General features: G+C 38.0%; 1 protein-coding gene across 3 annotated transcripts in view; it reads right to left on the bottom strand.

Annotated features, from left to right (window-relative positions):
• Positions 1–18,262, bottom strand: part of si:ch211-266g18.10 (titin) — a 48,736-nt gene that overhangs the window by 15,330 nt on the left and 15,144 nt on the right. Inside the window, exons 15-53 of one of the 3 annotated variants that reach the window (XM_042107584.1) lie at positions 17,672–17,803; positions 17,131–17,283; positions 16,593–16,721; positions 16,056–16,208; positions 15,383–15,526; positions 14,838–14,966; positions 14,303–14,455; positions 13,634–13,777; positions 12,454–12,597; positions 9,404–12,082; positions 6,774–6,821; positions 6,477–6,518; positions 6,284–6,325; positions 5,701–5,748; positions 5,525–5,566; positions 4,707–4,754; positions 4,485–4,520; positions 4,303–4,344; positions 4,085–4,126; positions 3,633–3,674; positions 3,382–3,423; positions 3,248–3,292; positions 3,082–3,126; positions 2,961–3,002; positions 2,670–2,708; positions 2,500–2,541; positions 2,186–2,224; positions 2,046–2,087; positions 1,867–1,908; positions 1,712–1,753; positions 1,546–1,590; positions 1,425–1,466; positions 1,304–1,345; positions 1,013–1,051; positions 843–884; positions 530–568; positions 390–431; positions 214–255; positions 59–100 (exon numbers count right to left, since the gene is read on the bottom strand). In XM_042107584.1, the coding sequence (XP_041963518.1) occupies positions 59–100; positions 214–255; positions 390–431; positions 530–568; positions 843–884; positions 1,013–1,051; positions 1,304–1,345; positions 1,425–1,466; positions 1,546–1,590; positions 1,712–1,753; positions 1,867–1,908; positions 2,046–2,087; positions 2,186–2,224; positions 2,500–2,541; positions 2,670–2,708; positions 2,961–3,002; positions 3,082–3,126; positions 3,248–3,292; positions 3,382–3,423; positions 3,633–3,674; positions 4,085–4,126; positions 4,303–4,344; positions 4,485–4,520; positions 4,707–4,754; positions 5,525–5,566; positions 5,701–5,748; positions 6,284–6,325; positions 6,477–6,518; positions 6,774–6,821; positions 9,404–12,082; positions 12,454–12,597; positions 13,634–13,777; positions 14,303–14,455; positions 14,838–14,966; positions 15,383–15,526; positions 16,056–16,208; positions 16,593–16,721; positions 17,131–17,283; positions 17,672–17,803 (5,187 nt within the window). The remainder of the gene's footprint in view (positions 1–58; positions 101–213; positions 256–389; positions 432–529; positions 569–842; positions 885–1,012; positions 1,052–1,303; positions 1,346–1,424; positions 1,467–1,545; positions 1,591–1,711; positions 1,754–1,866; positions 1,909–2,045; positions 2,088–2,185; positions 2,225–2,499; positions 2,542–2,669; positions 2,709–2,960; positions 3,003–3,081; positions 3,127–3,247; positions 3,293–3,381; positions 3,424–3,632; positions 3,675–4,084; positions 4,127–4,302; positions 4,345–4,484; positions 4,521–4,706; positions 4,755–5,524; positions 5,567–5,700; positions 5,749–6,283; positions 6,326–6,476; positions 6,519–6,773; positions 6,822–9,403; positions 12,083–12,453; positions 12,598–13,633; positions 13,778–14,302; positions 14,456–14,837; positions 14,967–15,382; positions 15,527–16,055; positions 16,209–16,592; positions 16,722–17,130; positions 17,284–17,671; positions 17,804–18,262) is intronic. The other 2 variants (XM_042107591.1, XM_042107600.1) reach the window with 2 other exon arrangements.

The raw sequence follows: 18,262 nt of genomic DNA, 5'->3' as shown, positions 1-18,262 counted from the left end.
AGGCATTAGACAAGATAAAGCAGCGATGGTTAAAAGCGTGGGAAGTATGTAAGTGCACCTTTTACGACTGGTTTGGCTTTCTCCTTTGGAACCTCAGGTTCTGCATTAGACAAAAGATCATTTAGGTTAAATGCTAAACTGAAGAGGGTTTGTGTTTTATTGAAAAATATTAATAGAGGCAGCTAGAGGTGGCTCATAAAGTATCTTCTATACCTTTCTTGGCTGGTTTGGCTTTCTCCTTTGAAACCTCCGGTTCTGCATTGGACAAGGGTAATTGAGGTTAACCGCTAGACTGAAGACACTGTGTTACAGTATATTGGTGTTGGCAGTTAGAGTTGGCTCATAATATTAGCTGTTTTAAGCGTAATTATCTCTTTCAGTACTAATACCTTTCTGGGCTGGTTTGGCCTTCTCCTTTGGAGGTTCAGGTTCTAAAGAAGGTATAAAAAAGAATGTTTCCCACAGGTTCAACAGTAGTGAAAACTGTTAGAACTTCTTTAGAACCATGGACCATTCTATTGAAGTGTACCTTTTAATGGCTTGGCTTTCTCCTTTGGAACCTCAGGTTCTGCATCGGATTAAACATAATTGATAAAAAAATATATGAGACTGACAGTTATTTATGAAATATATCCACAGGGACAGTGTGGTGTGTGGTTAGGGGTGCATTGCAAATGAAGGCATTAGATGAGATAAGCAGCTATGGTGTAAAGCCTGTATATGTGCACCTCAACTGAAATGCTTAACTGAATAGCATTGATGTTACATGGAAAAATATTAGCATCATCAGTTGGCTGATGAAGTTATCTGTAGCCTACTCAAGCATCTGCAAGCAGATATACCTTTCTTAGCTGGTTTGGCTTTCTCCTTTGGAGGTTCAGACTCTGAGTGAGACATGAAAAACAGAGTTTTCCGATGTTCTAGAGTAATGTTTTTTTATGTCTGTATAAGAACAAACTTATATTTAATAGATAATATTTGCTTTGGTCAACTGAAGCATCTGGTAGGTAACCTTTAGCTTGTTTGGCCTTCTCTTTTGGAGGTTCAGGCTCTGAAGACAATGTGAAAAAGTGTATAATTGTTGAGGTTCGAGAGTAGTGAATTTTTACTGTGTTAAATTGTTTTCAAAGATTAACTGATGAACTTCAAAAATGTTTTGTTATACTGTTGGTCTCTGAACAATAACAAATTGATTGCAATTGAATGCATATAATTCCATTGGAAAAGGTGGCAAAGTGAAGCCAGCAGAACTGTCACATAAAGCAGAGCTTTTTAAAACAAAGCATACAGTAAATGTAAACACCTTTAATGACTGGTTTGGCTTTCTCCTTTGGAACCTCAGGTTCTGCATTGCACAAAATATGATTTAGATGACAAGCTAAAGTGACAAACATTCGTGTTATTTCTGAAAATGTTAGCAGTACCTTTAATGACTGGTTTGGCTTTCTCCTTTGGAACCTCAGGTTCTGCATTGCACAAAATATGATTTAGATGACAAGCTAAAGTGACAAACATTCGTGTTATTTCTGAAAATGTTAGCAGTACCTTTAATGACTGGTTTGGCTTTCTCCTTTGGAACCTCAGGTTCTGCTTTTCACAAAAGATACTTTAGAAAACTACAGCAAAGACCAGCAGTTAGCAGTTAGATGTGGCTGTTAGAGGTGGCTGATAAAGGCTGTCGTTATAAGCTCAGACATCTGCTAGTATGTACCTTTAGTGACTGGTTTGGTTTTCTCCTTTGGAACCTCAGGTTCTGCATTAGACAAAAGATCATTTAGGTTAAATGCTAAACTGAAGAGGGTTTGTGTTTTATTGAAAAATATTAATAGAGGCAGCTAGAGGTGGCTCATAAAGTATCTTCTATACCTTTCTTGGCTGGTTTGGCTTTCTCCTTTGAAACCTCCGGTTCTGCATTGGACAAGGGTAATTGAGGTTAACCGCTAGACTGAAGACACTGTGTTACAGTATATTGGTGTTGTTGGCAGTTAGAGCTGGCTCATAATATTAGCTGTTTTAAGCGTAATTATCTCTTTCAGTACTAATACCTTTCTGGGCTGGTTTGGCCTTCTCCTTTGGAGGTTCAGGTTCTAAAGAAGGTATAAAAAAGAATGTTTCCCACAGGTTTAACAGTAGTGAAAACTGTTAGAACTTCTTTAGAACCATGGACCATTCTATTGAAGTGTACCTTTTAATGGCTTGGCTTTCTCCTTTGGAACCTCAGGTTCTGCATCAGGTTAAACATAATTGATAAAAAAAATATATGAGACTGACCGTTATTTATGAAATATATCCACAGGGACAGTGCGGTGTGTGGTTAGGGGTGCATTGCAAATGAAGGCATTAGATGAGATAAGCAGCTATGGTGTAAAGCCTGTATATGTGCACCTCAACTGAAATGCTTAACTGAATAGCATTGATGTTACATGGAAAAATATTAGCATCATCAGTTGGCTGATGAAGTTATCTGTAGCCTACTCAAGCATCTGCAAGCAGATATACCTTTCTTAGCTGGTTTGGCTTTCTCCTTTGGAGGTTCAGACTCTGAGTGAGACATGAAAAACAGAGTTTTCCGATGTTCTAGAGTAATGTTTTTTTATGTCTGTATAAGAACAAACTTATATTTAATAGATAATATTTGCTTTGGTCAACTGAAGCATCTGGTAGGTAACCTTTAGCTTGTTTGGCCTTCTCTTTTGGAGGTTCAGGCTCTGAAGACAATGTGAAAAAGTGTATAATTGTTGAGGTTCGAGAGTAGTGCATTTTTACTGTGTTAAATTGTTTTCAAAGATTAACTGATGAACTTCAAAAATGTTTTGTTATACTGTTGGTCTCTGAACAATAACAAATTGTTTGCAATTGAATGCATATAATTCCATTGGAAAAGGTGGCAAAGTGAAGCCAGCAGAACTGTCACATAAAGCAGAGCTTTTTAAAACAAAGCATACAGTAAATGTAAACACCTTTAATGACTAGTTTGGCTTTCTCCTTTGGAACCTCAGGTTCTGCATTGCACAAAATATGATTTAGATGACAAGCTAAAGTGACAAACATTTGTGTTATTTCTGAAAATGTTAGCAGTACCTTTAATGACTGGTTTGGCTTTCTCCTTTGGAACCTCAGGTTCTGCTTTTCACAAAAGATACTTTAGAAAACTACAGCAAAGACCAGCAGTTAGCAGTTAGATGTGGCTGTTAGAGGTGGCTGATAAAGGCTGTCGTTATAAGCTCAGACATCTGCTAGTATGTACCTTTAGTGACTGGTTTGGTTTTCTCCTTTGGAACCTCAGGTTCTGCTTTAAAAATGATAATTTAGGTGAAAGACTATTAGATGTGGCTGATAAAGGTTGTTGTTATGAACTCAGGCATCTGCTAGTAGGGATACCTTTCTTAGCTGGTTTGTCCTTCTCCTCCGGAGGTTCAGGCTCTGAATGTGACATGAAAGTGATGTTAGTTAGGGATGCAATACAACAAAGACAATAGAGAAGGTATGACAGTAAAGAGGATATGCATGTTTGTACACTTTTGATGCACTTTTGGAAAGCATCAGTTTTGTATTTGAAATGAGCAGTGGCAGTTAGCATTGGCTCATAAAACATGCTGTTACAAAGTCAATCATCTGCTAGCCACAGATACCTTTTGTAGCTGGTTTGGCCTTCTCTTTTGGAGGTTCAGGTTCTGAATGAGACATGAAAAAGTATTTTTGAGTTTTGAGTTTTTTTTAGTACTATTTTGATATTTGAGTGATATTTAGTAAGAACAAACTGTACTGTTAATTTTTGGTCTACATTTATATACAGTAATACCCTATTGATAACCCATGATTGCTATGGAAGAAGTCAAGTAATTTGAAACCAAAATGTACTAAATATGAATGACCCTAAATTTGGAAATTAAAGAGTACCTCACATAATGACAATGTGAAATTGTAAACACAACTAATTCATGTATATGTTAAAAGTCAAGAGATGTAAACTGATTCAGTACAAGTCAGAAATATATTATGTGGTCTAAATATAGTAATGTTCAGCTTTTTTTTATGTCAAATTGCATTAGACCTGAGGTAGCAGGTATGGTGTGGACATTACCTTTCTTTACTGGAATTGTTTTTGTGATGTTTTTCAGAGATTCTATAGTGGAAAGGAGTGCATGGTAAATAGGTGTAGAATACAGTAATACAGCATCTAGGATATTAATATATTATTAAATATGTATAGCTTCAAAGATGTAGGAAGCAAGTTATAAGAAAACATCATTCAGACTGGTGTAGCTGTATGAAAATGTGCTACAGACTTGAGATGAGTACCTATTGTTGCAGGTGCTGGTCTAGCTTTTGGTACTGGAAGAACTGTCACAAAAAATTATTTATCAGTCCATCACCTCATCATTTCCTCACCGCATTCATAGAATGACCATTTTAAAGCTTTTACAATTTAGGACACAGAGAGACCTTAGAACATATTCACATATTTCAAACACAAAAATCACCTATTTTTGGCAGCATTTGTGGTTTTCCCTTTGGTTCTGAAAAAGCCAAAGTAGGAAAAAGCATCACTCAAGTCTTACCATATCATAAGTGACTGGAATGTTTGCAGTATGGTTGTCTTTTTAGCATAAGTTAGACAATTGATTTATTTAAAAAATGTACATGTAAATATTATAGAAAACAATTAATATAAAACATAATGTTGACACCAACAATGTTCCTACCTTTCACAGGCGCTGTTGGCTTAGCTTTCTCTTTAGGAACCTCAGCTTCTAGAGCAGGTGAGAAACCATTGTCAGTGCAAATTCCATGACATTTTTTTTCTAAATATACTAATGGAGTACAAAAAATTATGATAGCTGAGCTGCCCTTTTTAACATACCGTAATTTCCCAACTATTAGCTGCGGCTTATACATTGCTTTTGCAAAATTTCTTCAGCTATGAGGTTAATACACGGGGGCAGTTAATATGGCATTGATATGGTTTTGTATCTTTTAACTTGCATAAAACACTGTCCTGTGGCTTATACACAATGCGGCTAATACACAGGAAATTACTGTACTCCTTGTTGATTGCTTGTTGATGTAGCATATTGTTTTATTGATGTTTAGGAAGAATAATGTAATGGCGAGTTTCTCAATCATCATGCAAAGCCATTTTTGCCATTGTTGCTATTGTGAATATTTGCTGTTTAGCTCAAATATCAACAACTTTTCACTGACTGCACCACAGCATAGCAAAATTAAGCAGTGCCAATAGGATTAGCAGCCTTTTCCGTGTATTTTGCTCTCAAGTATTTCCTGCAGGAAAGTGAAAGTGCAAGCATATCACTCAAGGTTCAACTCAAATGTTCTTGTCCATTGAGAAAAAAACACAAATACTTTTAATACTTTTATTAGTTGGTATGGCTTTTCCCCTTGGAACCTCAGGTACTGGGACTAAAGTATGTGAAAACTGATAAGTCATTTGTTAGAAATGAGCTAAACTAAATGGTCAAACAGACTTTCGTTTTTGAGGCGTTGATTATTGCTCATACCATACCTTTCTTGCCTGGTTTGGCCTTGACCTCTGGAACCTTGGGTTCTAAACAAAGATTAAAAAAAGTATATCATAAAAAACGTTTATAATACATTTATGTATTAATAGTTAATAAGCATGCATTATTACTATAACTATGCATTATTGAGATTGTGATGATATGTAACACAAATTCATACCTTTTACTGCTGGCGTTGGCTTGGCCTTCTCCTTCGGTGCCTCACGTTCTGGTCAAGTGAAATACATTTATTTATTCATTGAAAAAAGGTGATAACTAGTAATTGCTTCTCAATGCACTTAAAGAATCCAGCATGCTTAATGTGCTAGTAGCTTTGAAGTTTAGCTTGGCTAATTCATGAGCACACAGGAAATTTCAGCTTGTTTTTTAAAAAAAAAGTAAAAATGAAATATAATTTTTCAGTAAATGCTGTAAACACATTGCAGAATGGCTTAGCATAGCAAAATGTGAAAGTAGATATAATATGCAATCACAATATATGCATTGTGAGATTGATCAACTTATTAGATTGCCTTGATTAAGGCATATAAACCTTGTATGCTTTTAAACCATAAGCAAAGCACTTGAACAATGATGGATCACAGAGCTTCTTTGTCTTCGCCTTAATAAAAGGACAGTTACCTTTGCTTCACAGTATTCACTGCAAACAAGCCAAAAAACTGTGTTTTTCTCTATATGACTCAATTAGCATGTAGCATAAAAGCACACAGGGGCACTGCTGACTACAAGCAGAACTGAGTTACTTTTCTTTGCTGGTTTGGTTTCCTTCTCTGGGACCTTGGGCTCTAAACGATAAATGCAGAAGTCAATTCACACCTAAGGCCGCATTTCATTTGACACAGAGACAAATGGCTATAATATAGCATGTTTGGAGCCAGCTGTTTTGTATGACATCAGTTCTACTGGGCAAAATAACTCAAGCTTAGATTACTGTACCTTTCTTTTCAGGTTTGGCTTTTTCTTTTGGAACATCAGGTGCTAAATTGAAAGATAACATCCAGTGTTGTATCAGTTCTGGCTTTGACTCTCCTTTTATCTACCTTTCATACCAGCTGAGAAATGTTCAATGAATCAAATTAATATTTAAACAACTTGAGAGTTGTTATAGGTCTAGTTTTGACAGATTTGAAAAAAACTTTCTCTTTGACATATCCAACTTTTTTTAAAAATGTATTTATAGGCCCTACGAACTGAGCCTGAATTCAGTTGTCATCTCGTAAATTACATTCTTACCTTTTACAGCAGGAACTGCTTTGGCCTTTTCCGTTGGTTCCTCAGGCTCTACATTACAGAGACAATGAGACAATCTGTAAAGTCTCTGTTGGCAGACAGCGGTTCTCTAGCAGTTGGGCTACAGAACTCAAGAACACTACACTGCAAAGCAAAAAGGCAGTAACTACGCAGAGTGCAGAACTGAGAAAAAATACTTTAAAGTTATCCTGTCATCCAGCCTAAATAGTTGTAGGTAGATTATTGGACATGTGGCTGTTTTGTTACTTTATATTAGCTTATTCATTGTACATATAAATCCTCATATTTAATTTTATATTTTACCCCTATTTTGCAGTTACTGTATTCTGTACTGTATACCAAAAATGTGGCACCATACCAAGGAAAAAGGCAGTAACTACAGATTCTCCAAAAACTATTTTGCCACAACTTGGGCTCTGGGTGTGTTAGGTACACTGTATTTGAAATAATTGGAACCATTTGTTTTCCTGAACATGGATATACCAAACCCAAACTAATTTGACCATTTTAGGTCAATATTTTCCACCCGGAAGCTGTTCTGGTGCTGTAACCGCGTCTCACATTGCTAAGCTGTATCAAGGCCCAAATGGGGACAATTTATTTTGAATAGGACCACATTATTATGTCTGAGTGTTAGATTAATGTGTGTCTAGGGGTGTTTCTGTATCTGTAATGTATATAGTATCTGCTATACCTACAAATCACATTAATGTTAAAGCACTGCAAAACAACTTTTCTTTAGAGCAATATAAGCAAGTTAAACTCCATTTCAACAGAGCAAAACAAAATCATTTTGCCTAAGTGTTTCTAAGGCTTTTCAAACTCTTGATGATAACTAAGACCACACATTTCACCACATTTCATATGGTTAGCCTATTAGTCCTCATCCTCCACAACACTGCTCACAGGCAGGGAATACCAGATTAAGGGGAATCAAAATTAAATATATAATTTTATATTCAGAAGAAGAAATCGTGCAATAGCCTACATAAATGCTTAGGAACAGGAACCAATGTGTTTGAGCCTGAGAGCTAAGGGGGGCGTGAATACCTGCCGGCTCGCACTGCAGAAGTTTGTTTTTGTTGAAAGCATGGATGCTTACAGTAAAGAGAAAGATGTCAGTTTTGCTCACAACTCGCTAACTTCTCTAAACAGCGGACATCCTTCAAACAGCGGCCGCGAAGAGAGTGTGTTTTAAGGCTGGTTTTAAGTTGAACAGACACCTGTCACGTTAAAGAATAACTGTTACACCGATAGTTGTGTTTATGGACAGTTATATTCTCCTGTTGGACAACAACGCCATGAATTATTAGCCTATGAAAAAAGAAGACGCCGCAAAGATTGTTAAGGCGGAGCAAGATATTTCATCAGGAGCCACTTCCGGGAACCCGGATCGCACGAGGGGGGGTCAAAATCCCCCTTTATGCAGAGCAGAGGCAGTGACTCCATTGAAGTCTATGGGCATAGCTCAGAATTTTCCCACATATGCTAAGGTCTTGGTTCTATAGAGTTAAGAATGTGAATTTTGGGCACGTTTTCATGATCCTCAAACCCTTCTGAACATTTCAGGTACATTTTTAGCATTTTTGAGCATTCCATTCTGGAGAAAATCAACTTTATATCAGGTGTGCGCCGATTATTTATGCCGCTGCTGTTGGCCGGTTGCATCGTACGCTCATCAATACGTCATCGACACGCCTCTTTATGCAGACAGGACTCGATCCCCATTTCGCGCCCATAGACATGAACTACGACGAAGTATCTTGCTCCGCCTTAACAATCTTTGGACGCCGTTCATGTAGGCTAATAAGAGCGAAGAAGATCATGCTGGCTGTTTGGATGTTATGGGATAGCATGATGCCTTTAACCTTAGCTGCTAGAAGTTTTAGGCTACCTCCGCCCAAAGGTTATCTTTTGGTGCTGTTTCTGTCTCTGTATGTTCGTTAGCATAGATATATATATATATATACGGTTCGTTAGTAAGATAATTCGAAAAGTACTGTAGCCTACGGATTTGGATGACATTTTCGCACAACATGGGTATTATAATCGCAAATGTTAAAACCGTCCCGCCGTGAGGATGCCGCGAAATGAGCTATGTGTGTTCACCATGGAAACAGTAACTTCACTGCGCAGCAACATGGTTATTTTTTGTTAGGTAAAACATAACAAGAATACAGTAATGGATGTTACTGTACTCTTGCTTTGTTTCATAGGGCTTTTTGCAGTTACTGTACAAACGACTACCATTTTTCTCCAAAACGACACACATTTGAGATAAGATGTTTTGTCACATAACAAAGGATGCCTTGAATGTCATGAAAATGATAACTCATTTTTGACCAAAAATGCAGTTACTGCCTTTTTGCTTTGTAGGGCAGTACAGGTCTTTCCTTTTGCTCCTTTCGTGCTGCTGTCATTTCAAAGACATGGTAATTATCCAGATTATTTGGTGAAACATGCATTAAGCTGCATCCAGTCTTTTCACAACCCCTTCAGTGACATAAGTGATGGTGTGGGGACATTCAGAGCAGATGGGTTTGCTTAACTGTAAAGCACAGTTCTATTTAATATAACATTTAGTTAAATAGTGATACTATTTTAGGTCTTACCTTTCACTTTTTTGGCTGGTTTAGCTTTCTCCTTCACAGGTTCTGGTTTAGCCTTCTCCTTTACGGCTTCAAGTTTTGCCTTGTCCTTCACAGGTTCAGGTTTAGCTTTCTCCTTGACAGGTTCAGGCTTAGCTTTTACAGGTTCTGGTTTGGCTTTCTCCTTCACAGGTTCAAGCTTAGCTTTCTCTTTTGCAGGTTTGGGTTCTGGTTTAGCCTTTTCCTTCACAGGTTCTGGCTTAGCTTTTACAGGTTCTGCCTTAGATTTCTCCTTCACAAGTTCTGACTTAGCCTTTTGCTTGACAGGTTCAGGCTTAGTCTTCTCCTTTGTGGGTGTAGGTTCTGGTTTAGTCTTTTCCTTCACAGGTTCTGGTTTAGCCTTTTCCTTCACAGCTCTGGGCGTAGCCTTCTCTTTTACAGGTGTGGGTTCTGGTTTAGCCTTATCCTTCACAGGTTCTGGTTTAGCCTTTTCCATCACACGTTCTGGTTTAGCCTTATCCTTCACAGGTTCTGGTTTAGCCTTTTCCTTCACAGGTTCTGATTTAGCTGTATCCTTCACATCTTCTGGTGTAGCCTTTTCCTTCACATGTTGTGGCTTAGATTTCTCCTTCACAGGTTCCATCTTAGCCTTTTCCTTTTCTGGTTCAGGTTTAGCCTTCACAGTTTGTGGTTTAGCCTTCTCCTTCACAGGTTCTGGTTGAACCTTCTCCTTCACAGGTTCTGGCTTTGCCTTCACCTTTACAGGTGTGGGTTCTGCTTTAGCCTTCTCCTTCACAGGTTCAAGTTTAGCCTTGTCCTTCACAGGTTCAGGTTTAGCCTTCTCCTTCACAGGTTCTGGCTTAACTTTCTCCTTCACAGGTTCTGCTTTAGCCTTCTCCTTTACAGGTTCAAGTTTTGCCTTGTCCTTTACAGGTTCAGGTTTAGTTTTCTCCTTCACAGGTTCTGGTTTAGCCTTTTCCTTTACAGGTTCAAGTTTTGCCTTGTCCTTCACAGTTTCAGGTTTAGCTTTCTCCTTCACAGGTTCTGGCTTAACTTTCTCCTTCAGAGGTTCTGGTTTAGCCTTCTCCTTTACAGTTTCTAGTTCAGCCTTTTCCTTTGCTGGTTCGGCCTTAGCCTTCTCCTTCACAGGTTCTGGCTTAACTTTCTCCTTCACAGGTTCTGGCTTAACTTTCTCCTTCACAGGAGCTGGTTTAGCTTTTTGCTTTGCTGGTTCAGGCTTAGCCTTCTCCTTCACAGGTTCTGGCTTAGTCTTTATTTTTGTTGGTTCAGGCTTAGGTGTGTCTTTCATGGATACTTCCTTAATCTCCTCCTTAGCTTTTTCCTTAGGATGTTCAGGCTTAACTTTTTCTTTAGTTGGTTCTGGCTTAACTATTTCCTTAATGAGCTCTGCCTTGGCTTTCTCTTTCAAAGGTACAGCCTTAATTTCCTTCTTCACAGGTTCTGGCTTAACCTTCTCCTTTACAGGGGCAGCTTCAGGTGTAGGCTTCTCCTTTACAGGTGCAGGTTCTGGTTTAGCTTGTTCTTTAGGAGGTGCTGGTTTAGCCTTTTCCTTGACAGGTTTGGGCTTAACCTTCTCCTTCAAAGGTTCTGCCTTCACCTTTTCCTTCGAAGGTTCAAGCTTGGCCTTCTCCTTGTCAGCTTCAGGCTTAGATTTCTCCTTTACAGTCTCTGGCTTACTCTTCTCTTTAGCAGGTTCTTTTTGAACTTTTTCCTTCTTTACAGGCTCTGGTGTTAGTTTCTCCTTTAAAGCTTTAGTCTCTGGCTTTTCTTTCTCCTTCGTTGGTTCTGGCTTGTCTTTTTCCTCTACAGGTTTAATCATCTCCTTTGCAGGTTCTGGTTTAGCTTTCTCCTTTACAAGTTCTGGCTTAACCTTCTCCTTAGAAGGTTCTGGCTTCACTTTTTCTTTTGCAGGTTCAAGCTCAGCCTTTTCCTTTGCAGGTTCTTTCTTTACTTCCTCTTTCTCAGGGGCAGGCTTTGGTGTAGCCTTCTCCTTTATGGTTTTTGGTGTTGGCTTCTCCTTTACAGTGGGGGATTTGGGCTTAGCCTTCTCCTTCACAGGCTCTGGCTCATCCTTTCCTTTTGCTGGTTCGGGCTTAGTCTTCTCTTTTACTGCTTTGGGTTCTATTTTAGCTTTCTCCTTTGCTGGTTCAGGCTCAGTTTTCTCCTTCACGGCTTCTTTCTTAGCCTTTTCTTCCGATGTTGTCACACTCTCCTTTATTACTTCTGGCTTAACCTCCTTTGTGGGTTCTGGTTTTGCCGTTTCTTTTACAGCTTTTTTCTTAGCCTTTTCCTTTTCAGGTTCAGGCGTAGGCTTTTCCTTTTTGGGCTTAGGCTCAGCTTTCTCCTTTACAGGTTCAGGCTTAGCTTTCTCCTTTTTCGGTTCTGGCTTTGCCTTCTCTGCTGTGGGCTCAAGTTTAGCCTTGGCCTTTGGAGATTCTGGCCTAGGTTTCTCTTTCTTGGGTTCTACCTTAGCTTCTTCCTTATGGTGAATAGGTTCTGGTTTGACTTTCTCCTTTATGGATTCCGGCTTGGCTTTGACCTTTTCAGGTTCTGACTTGGCCTTTTCCATAAGGGGCTCTTCTTTAGGTTTCTCTTTATCAGATTTTGGCTTAGCTTGCACCTTTATGGGTGCAGGTTTTGGTTCATCTTTTTCCTTCACAGGTACAGGTGGAGGTGCAGACTCTAGATTTAATGAAATATGAAGTAACACAGAACATATACACATGTTGGAGGACATCTTTTTTCTTGGCAGCATTAAACAAGCCATCAAGTTGCATTGAAATGTGAACGTTTTGCTTCATATTTTAACATGAATGAATGAAAACAGTAGATTAGCATTTGTTTGCAATTAATGTATCATTGTAATTAGTTAGCATGCATGCAAGGTTTAGTTTCTAATTGAAGCTGTGAAGATGTGATAAAGACCTTTTGTGCATATATGCATATCTACCCTATACTGTATGTAACTCTGTGACGAGATCCACCACCATTTTTCCATTTAAGTAACCCTAAAGTAAAGTTGTACGTTTGACAGAATTTTTTTTTCTTGTTACCTTCAGGCTTCAGCTCTTGTAAAAACTCCACTTTTTTCCAGCATTTGCTGGTAACAGGAGTCACTCCATCATCTTTGTCTCCAGTCACTTCAGCCTGTTCTAGTTCAGCTGCTACCTCCTTTACAGCCTCTTTCTCAGTCTCCTCTGTTTGTGAACATAGGCCTCAAGAGTGAACTCCTAGTTTTCTCATTTCCAATGTAAACTCATTTTTAGCCACTTGTAGTTTTCCTCACTATTATAACACCAGCATTCATGTACCTTGTAGAATATCATTGGATGAATTCAGTTTTATATGCCCAGCAGATAGCTTTGTATAATCATTTCCGTCTTATTGTCTGGTGGACAGATACCATTGACTTACTGGTACCTAATTCTTTTTGAAGGGTATCGGAATGTAACATATTACCAACCGACATGTATTTCCAACCTCCTACGTGTATGTGTCACTTCATATTAATTTCTATACAAACCAAGACGGTGGATTCCTAAAGAAACGCAAGCACCCACACCATAAGTGCATCTAAATTAGCTATGCACCAAAAATTACACTTTACCGTGACTCGAAGAGCTGTAAACTGTGTTGTAAGGCTGCGTGTACAAATCTGCTTGGCGCTCCAGTGGAATTTTGATTTGCAACGAGAATTCTCAGGCTAACCGTTGATGTGCCGTGAGAAAGGTTGGGAATAGGCCCAGCACTAAACCCCGAGCGTGGTAAACAAAATTGGATATTTCAGGCAGTAAAAGCTCCGGTAAGAACCAAACTAGATTTTGTTCAAATCTGCACAACTAAGGCTACTGAAAAATGTAAGGTTCATTTATCAAATGTTATTTTGAAGTATTACAAAACATTGTTGTTTTAGAATTTTCGAACTAAATGGTTGGTAATTAGCACGTTTACAATACACTTTTTTGTGTCTACTTGCTCTATCCTTTAGTGAAGGGTTTTACCACTTTTTTTTACAATGTATTAAAAAGGTGCAGCCACATATCTGCACAAAAACATTAGTCAGAAATGTAAAATCAGAGACTGAGTAAACCCTTTTCTTTGAGAGAATCATTCAAATATTTTTGATCATGGTAACAATACTGGAAGTATCTTGTATGTATACATTGTCTTTTTTCCTTCAGGTAACCCTGAAGTGAAGTTGTAGGTTTGAAGGAGTTTTGTTTTTCTTGTTACCTTCAGGCTTCAGCTCTTGTAAAGACTCCACTTTTTTCCAGCGTTTGCTGGTAACAGGAGTCACTCCATCATCTTTGTCTTCAGTCACTTCAGCCTGTTCTGGTTCGGCTGCTACCTCCTTTTCAGCCTCTTTCTCAGTCTCCTCTGTTTATGAACATAGGCCTCAAGAGTGAACTCCTAGTTTTCTCATTTCCAATGTAAACTCATTTGTAGCCTCGTGTAGTTTTCCTCACTATTATAACACCAGCATTCATGTACCTTGTAGAATATCATTGGATGAATTCAGTTTTATATGCCCAGCAGATAGCTTTGTATAATCATCTCAGTTTTATCATCTGGTGGACAGATACCATTGACTTACTGGTACCAATTATTTTTAAAGGGTATACTTTTTTGTGTCTACTTGCTCTATCCTTTAGTGAAGGGTTTTACCACTTTTTTACAATGTATTAAAAAGGTGCAGCAAAATATCTGCACAAAATCATTAATCAGAGATGAATGAGAGACTGAGTAAAGATTTGGCACTGTTTCCTCAAGATAATCATTACAATATTTTGATTATGGTAACAACACTGAAAATACTTTCTATGTATATATATTTCTTTTTTTTCCCTTTCAGGTAACCCTGAAGTAAAGTTGTACATTTGAAGGAGGGTTTTTTTTTGTTACCTTCAGGCTTCAGCTCTTGTAAAGACTCCACTTTTTTCCAGCGTTTACTGGTAACAGGAGTCACTCCATCATCTTTGTCTTCAGTCACTTCGGCCTGTTCTGGTTCGGCTGCTACCTCCTTTACAGCTTCTTTCTCAGCAGGGACAGTCTCCTCTGTTTATGAACATATATACTGTAGGCTTCAAGTGTAAAACAAATCTTTTTTTTCCAATTTCCAGTGTAAACTCATTTCAGACAGCCTCTGTTACTTCACTGACTACTGTCCCTTCTTATCCTACTAATAACAGCTATGGCTGTTGTTTCTATTAGCAAGTATTGGATTCAACTGTAAAGATTCCTTAATCTTTTGAAATCATCATGAAAAGAACATATTTTGTTGGGGACCTTTTTCGTTAAAGGATATGAGTACAAAAGAGTATTTATGATAGCTGTTATATACAGTATACTGAAAGTACCTAGGTATATTTTTTTTCCCTTCAGGTAACTGAAAAGGGAAATTGTAGGTTTGGCAGACTTTTTTGATTTTCCTTGTTACCTTCAGGCTTCAGCTCTTGTAAAGACTCCACAGGAGTCACTCCATCATCTTTGTCTTCAGTCACTTCAGCCTGTTCTGGTTCGGCTTCTGCCTCCTTTTCGGCCTCTTTCTTAGCAGTGACAGTCTCCTCTGTTGGTGAACATAGGCCTCAAGAGTAAACATCTTGTTTTCCATTTTCGGAAACAAATTTTGGCCACTTGGAGTTGGTATTTTCCTCATTCTTACATATTCCCCATCAAAGAGCAACATTCATGTGCATAAATATTATAGAGCATCATTGGGTGCGTTCAGTTCCTTTTATATCCAGCAGAAAAAATTGTATAATTGTCGTAGTCATAACCTCTGGTAGACATACTGTACCATTGGATTACGATTGAATCGGCGATTCAGTAAAGATATGCCACTTGTTAGAAGTATCAATAAAATATTTTTGATCTTAGTAAAGATGCGGAATAATCCGATTAGGAATAACTTTGTTTCTCATTTTCTACAACCAACCCTGGAGTGAAGTGGTAGGTTTAGAAGAGTTTTGTTTTTCTTGTTACCTTCAGGCTTCAGCTCTTGTAAAGACTCCACTTTTTTCCAGCGTTTGCTGGTAACAGGAGTCACTCCATCATCTTTGTCTTCAGTCACTTCAGCCTGTTCTGGTTCAGCTGCTGCCTCCTTTACAGCCTCTTTCTCAGTCTCCTCTGTTTGTGAACATAGGCCTCAAGAGTGAACTCCTAGTTTTCTCATTTCCAATGTAAACTAATTTGTAACCTCTTGTAGTTTTCCTCACTATTATAACACCAGCATTCATGTACCTTGTAGAATATCATTGGATGAATTCAGTTTTTTATGCCCAGCAGATAGCTTTGTATAATCATCTCAGTTTTATCATCTGGTGGACAGATACCATTGACTTACTGGTACCAATTATTTTTAAAGGGTATACTTTTTTGTGTCTACTTGCTCTATCCTTTAGTGAAGGGTTTTACCACTTTTTTACAATGTATTAAAAAGGTGCAGCAAAATATCCGCACAAAATCATTAATCAGAGATGTTGAATTCAGAGACTAAGTAAAGATTTGGCACTGTTTCCTCAAGATAATCATTACAATATTTTGATTATGGTAACAACACTGAAAATACTTTCTATGTATATATATTTCTTTTTTTCCCCTTTCAGGTAACCCTGAAGTAAAGTTGAACATTTGAAGGAGGGTTTTTTTTTGTTACCTTCAGGCTTCAGCTCTTGTAAAGACTCCACTTTTTTCCAGCGTTTACTGGTAACAGGAGTCACTCCATCATCTTTGTCTTCAGTCACTTCGGCCTGTTCTGGTTCGGCTGCTACCTCCTTTACAGCTTCTTTCTCAGCAGGGACAGTCTCCTCTGTTTATGAACATATATACTGTAGGCTTCAAGTGTAAAACAATTTTTTTTTTCCCCCAATTTCCAGTGTAAACTCATTTCAGACAGCCTCTGTTACTTCACTGACTACTGTCCCTTCTTCTCCTACTAATAACAGCTATGGCTGTTGTTTCTATTAGCAAGTATTGGATTCAACTGTAAAGATTCCTTAATCTTTTGAAATCATCATGAAAAGAACATATTTTGTTGGGGACCTTTTTCGTTAAAGGATATGAGTACAAAAGAGTATTTATGATAGCTGTTATATACAGTATACTGAAAGTACCTAGGTATATTTTTTTTCCCTTCAGGTAACTGAAAAGGGAAATTGTAGGTTTGGCAGACTTTTTTGATTTTCCTTGTTACCTTCAGGCTTCAGCTCTTGTAAAGACTCCACAGGAGTCACTCCATCATCTTTGTCTTCAGTCACTTCAGCCTGTTCTGGTTCGGCTTCTGCCTCCTTTTCGGCCTCTTTCTTAGCAGTGACAGTCTCCTCTGTTGGTGAACATAGGCCTCAAGAGTAAACATCTTGTTTTCCATTTTCGGAAACAAATTTTGGCCACTTGGAGTTGGTATTTTCCTCATTCTTACATATTCCCCATCAAAGAGCAACATTCATGTGCATAAATATTATAGAGCATCATTGGGTGCGTTCAGTTCCTTTTATATCCAGCAGAAAAAATTGTATAATTGTCGTAGTCATAACCTCTGGTAGACTTACCATTGGATTACGATTGAATCGGCGATTCAGTAAAGATTTGCCACTTGTTAAGAGTACCAATCAAATATTTTTGATCTTAGTAAAGATGCGGAATCTTCCAATTAGGAATAACTTTGTTTCTCTTTTTCTACAACCAACCCTGGAGTGAAGTGGTAGGTTTAGAAGAGTTTTTTTTCTTGTTACCTTCGGGCTTCAGATATTTTAAATACTCCACTTTCTTCCAGCGTTTGCTGGTAACTGGAGTCACTCCATCATCTTTGTCTTCAGTCACTTCGGCCTTTTCTGGTTCAGCTGCTGCCTCCTTTACAGCCTCTTTCTCAGCAGTGACAGTCCCCTCTGTTTGTGAACAGGTCTCAAGGGTAACACAACTTTTTCCAATTTTCTGAACTAATTTTAATCAGTCGCTATTTTAATAATTAGTTTCACTTTTATATATTGTTTGTCAAAGAGCAGCATTTACCTACAGTAAATAGTATATTATAATATCATTGGATACATTCAGTTGTTTTTTAACCTGTGGATACAGTAGATGTGTGTCATCCTCTGACAGAGATACCATTGAATTACAATTAAATCAGCAATTAAATAAAGTTAGAACACTATTGTTAAGAGTATCAATCAACTATTGTTGATCTTGACGCTGAAAGTACCTATTAGGTATCATTTTCTTTTTCTCTCATTCAACTAACCCTGAAGTAAAGTTGTAGGGTTTTTTTCTTGTTACCTTCAGGCTTCAGCTCTTGTAAAGACTCCACTTTTTTCCAGCGTTTGCTGGTAACAGGAGTCACTCCATCATCTTTGTCTTCAGTCACTTCAGCCTGTTCTGGTTCATCTGCTACCTCCTTTACAGTCTCCTCTGTTTATGAACATAGGCCTCAAGAGTGAACTCCTAGTTTTCTCATTTCCATTGTAAACCATTTGTAGCCACTTGTATTTATCCTTTTCCTCACTATTCACAACCATTGAATGCATACCAGCATTAATACACCTAACTACTGTACAATACCATTGAATGCATACCAGCATTAATACACCTAACTACTGTACAATACCATTGAATGCATACCAGCATTAATACACCTAACTACTGTACAATATCATTGAATGCATACCAGCATTAATAAACCTAACTACAGTACAATACCATTGAATGCATACCAGCATTAATACACCTAACTACTGTACAATACCATTGAATGCATACCAGCATTAATACACCTATCTACTGTACAATATCATTGAATGCATACCAGCATTAATACACCTAACTACTGTACAATATCATTGAATGCATACCAGCATTAATAAACCTACA

This window comes from Alosa sapidissima, chromosome 1 (genome assembly GCF_018492685.1).
Source record: "Alosa sapidissima isolate fAloSap1 chromosome 1, fAloSap1.pri, whole genome shotgun sequence".
In the NCBI taxonomy this organism is placed as follows: domain Eukaryota; kingdom Metazoa; phylum Chordata; class Actinopteri; order Clupeiformes; family Clupeidae; genus Alosa; species Alosa sapidissima.
The sequence above is the reverse complement of the archived record's forward strand: the minus strand, read 5'-3'. Positions and strand labels throughout refer to the sequence as shown.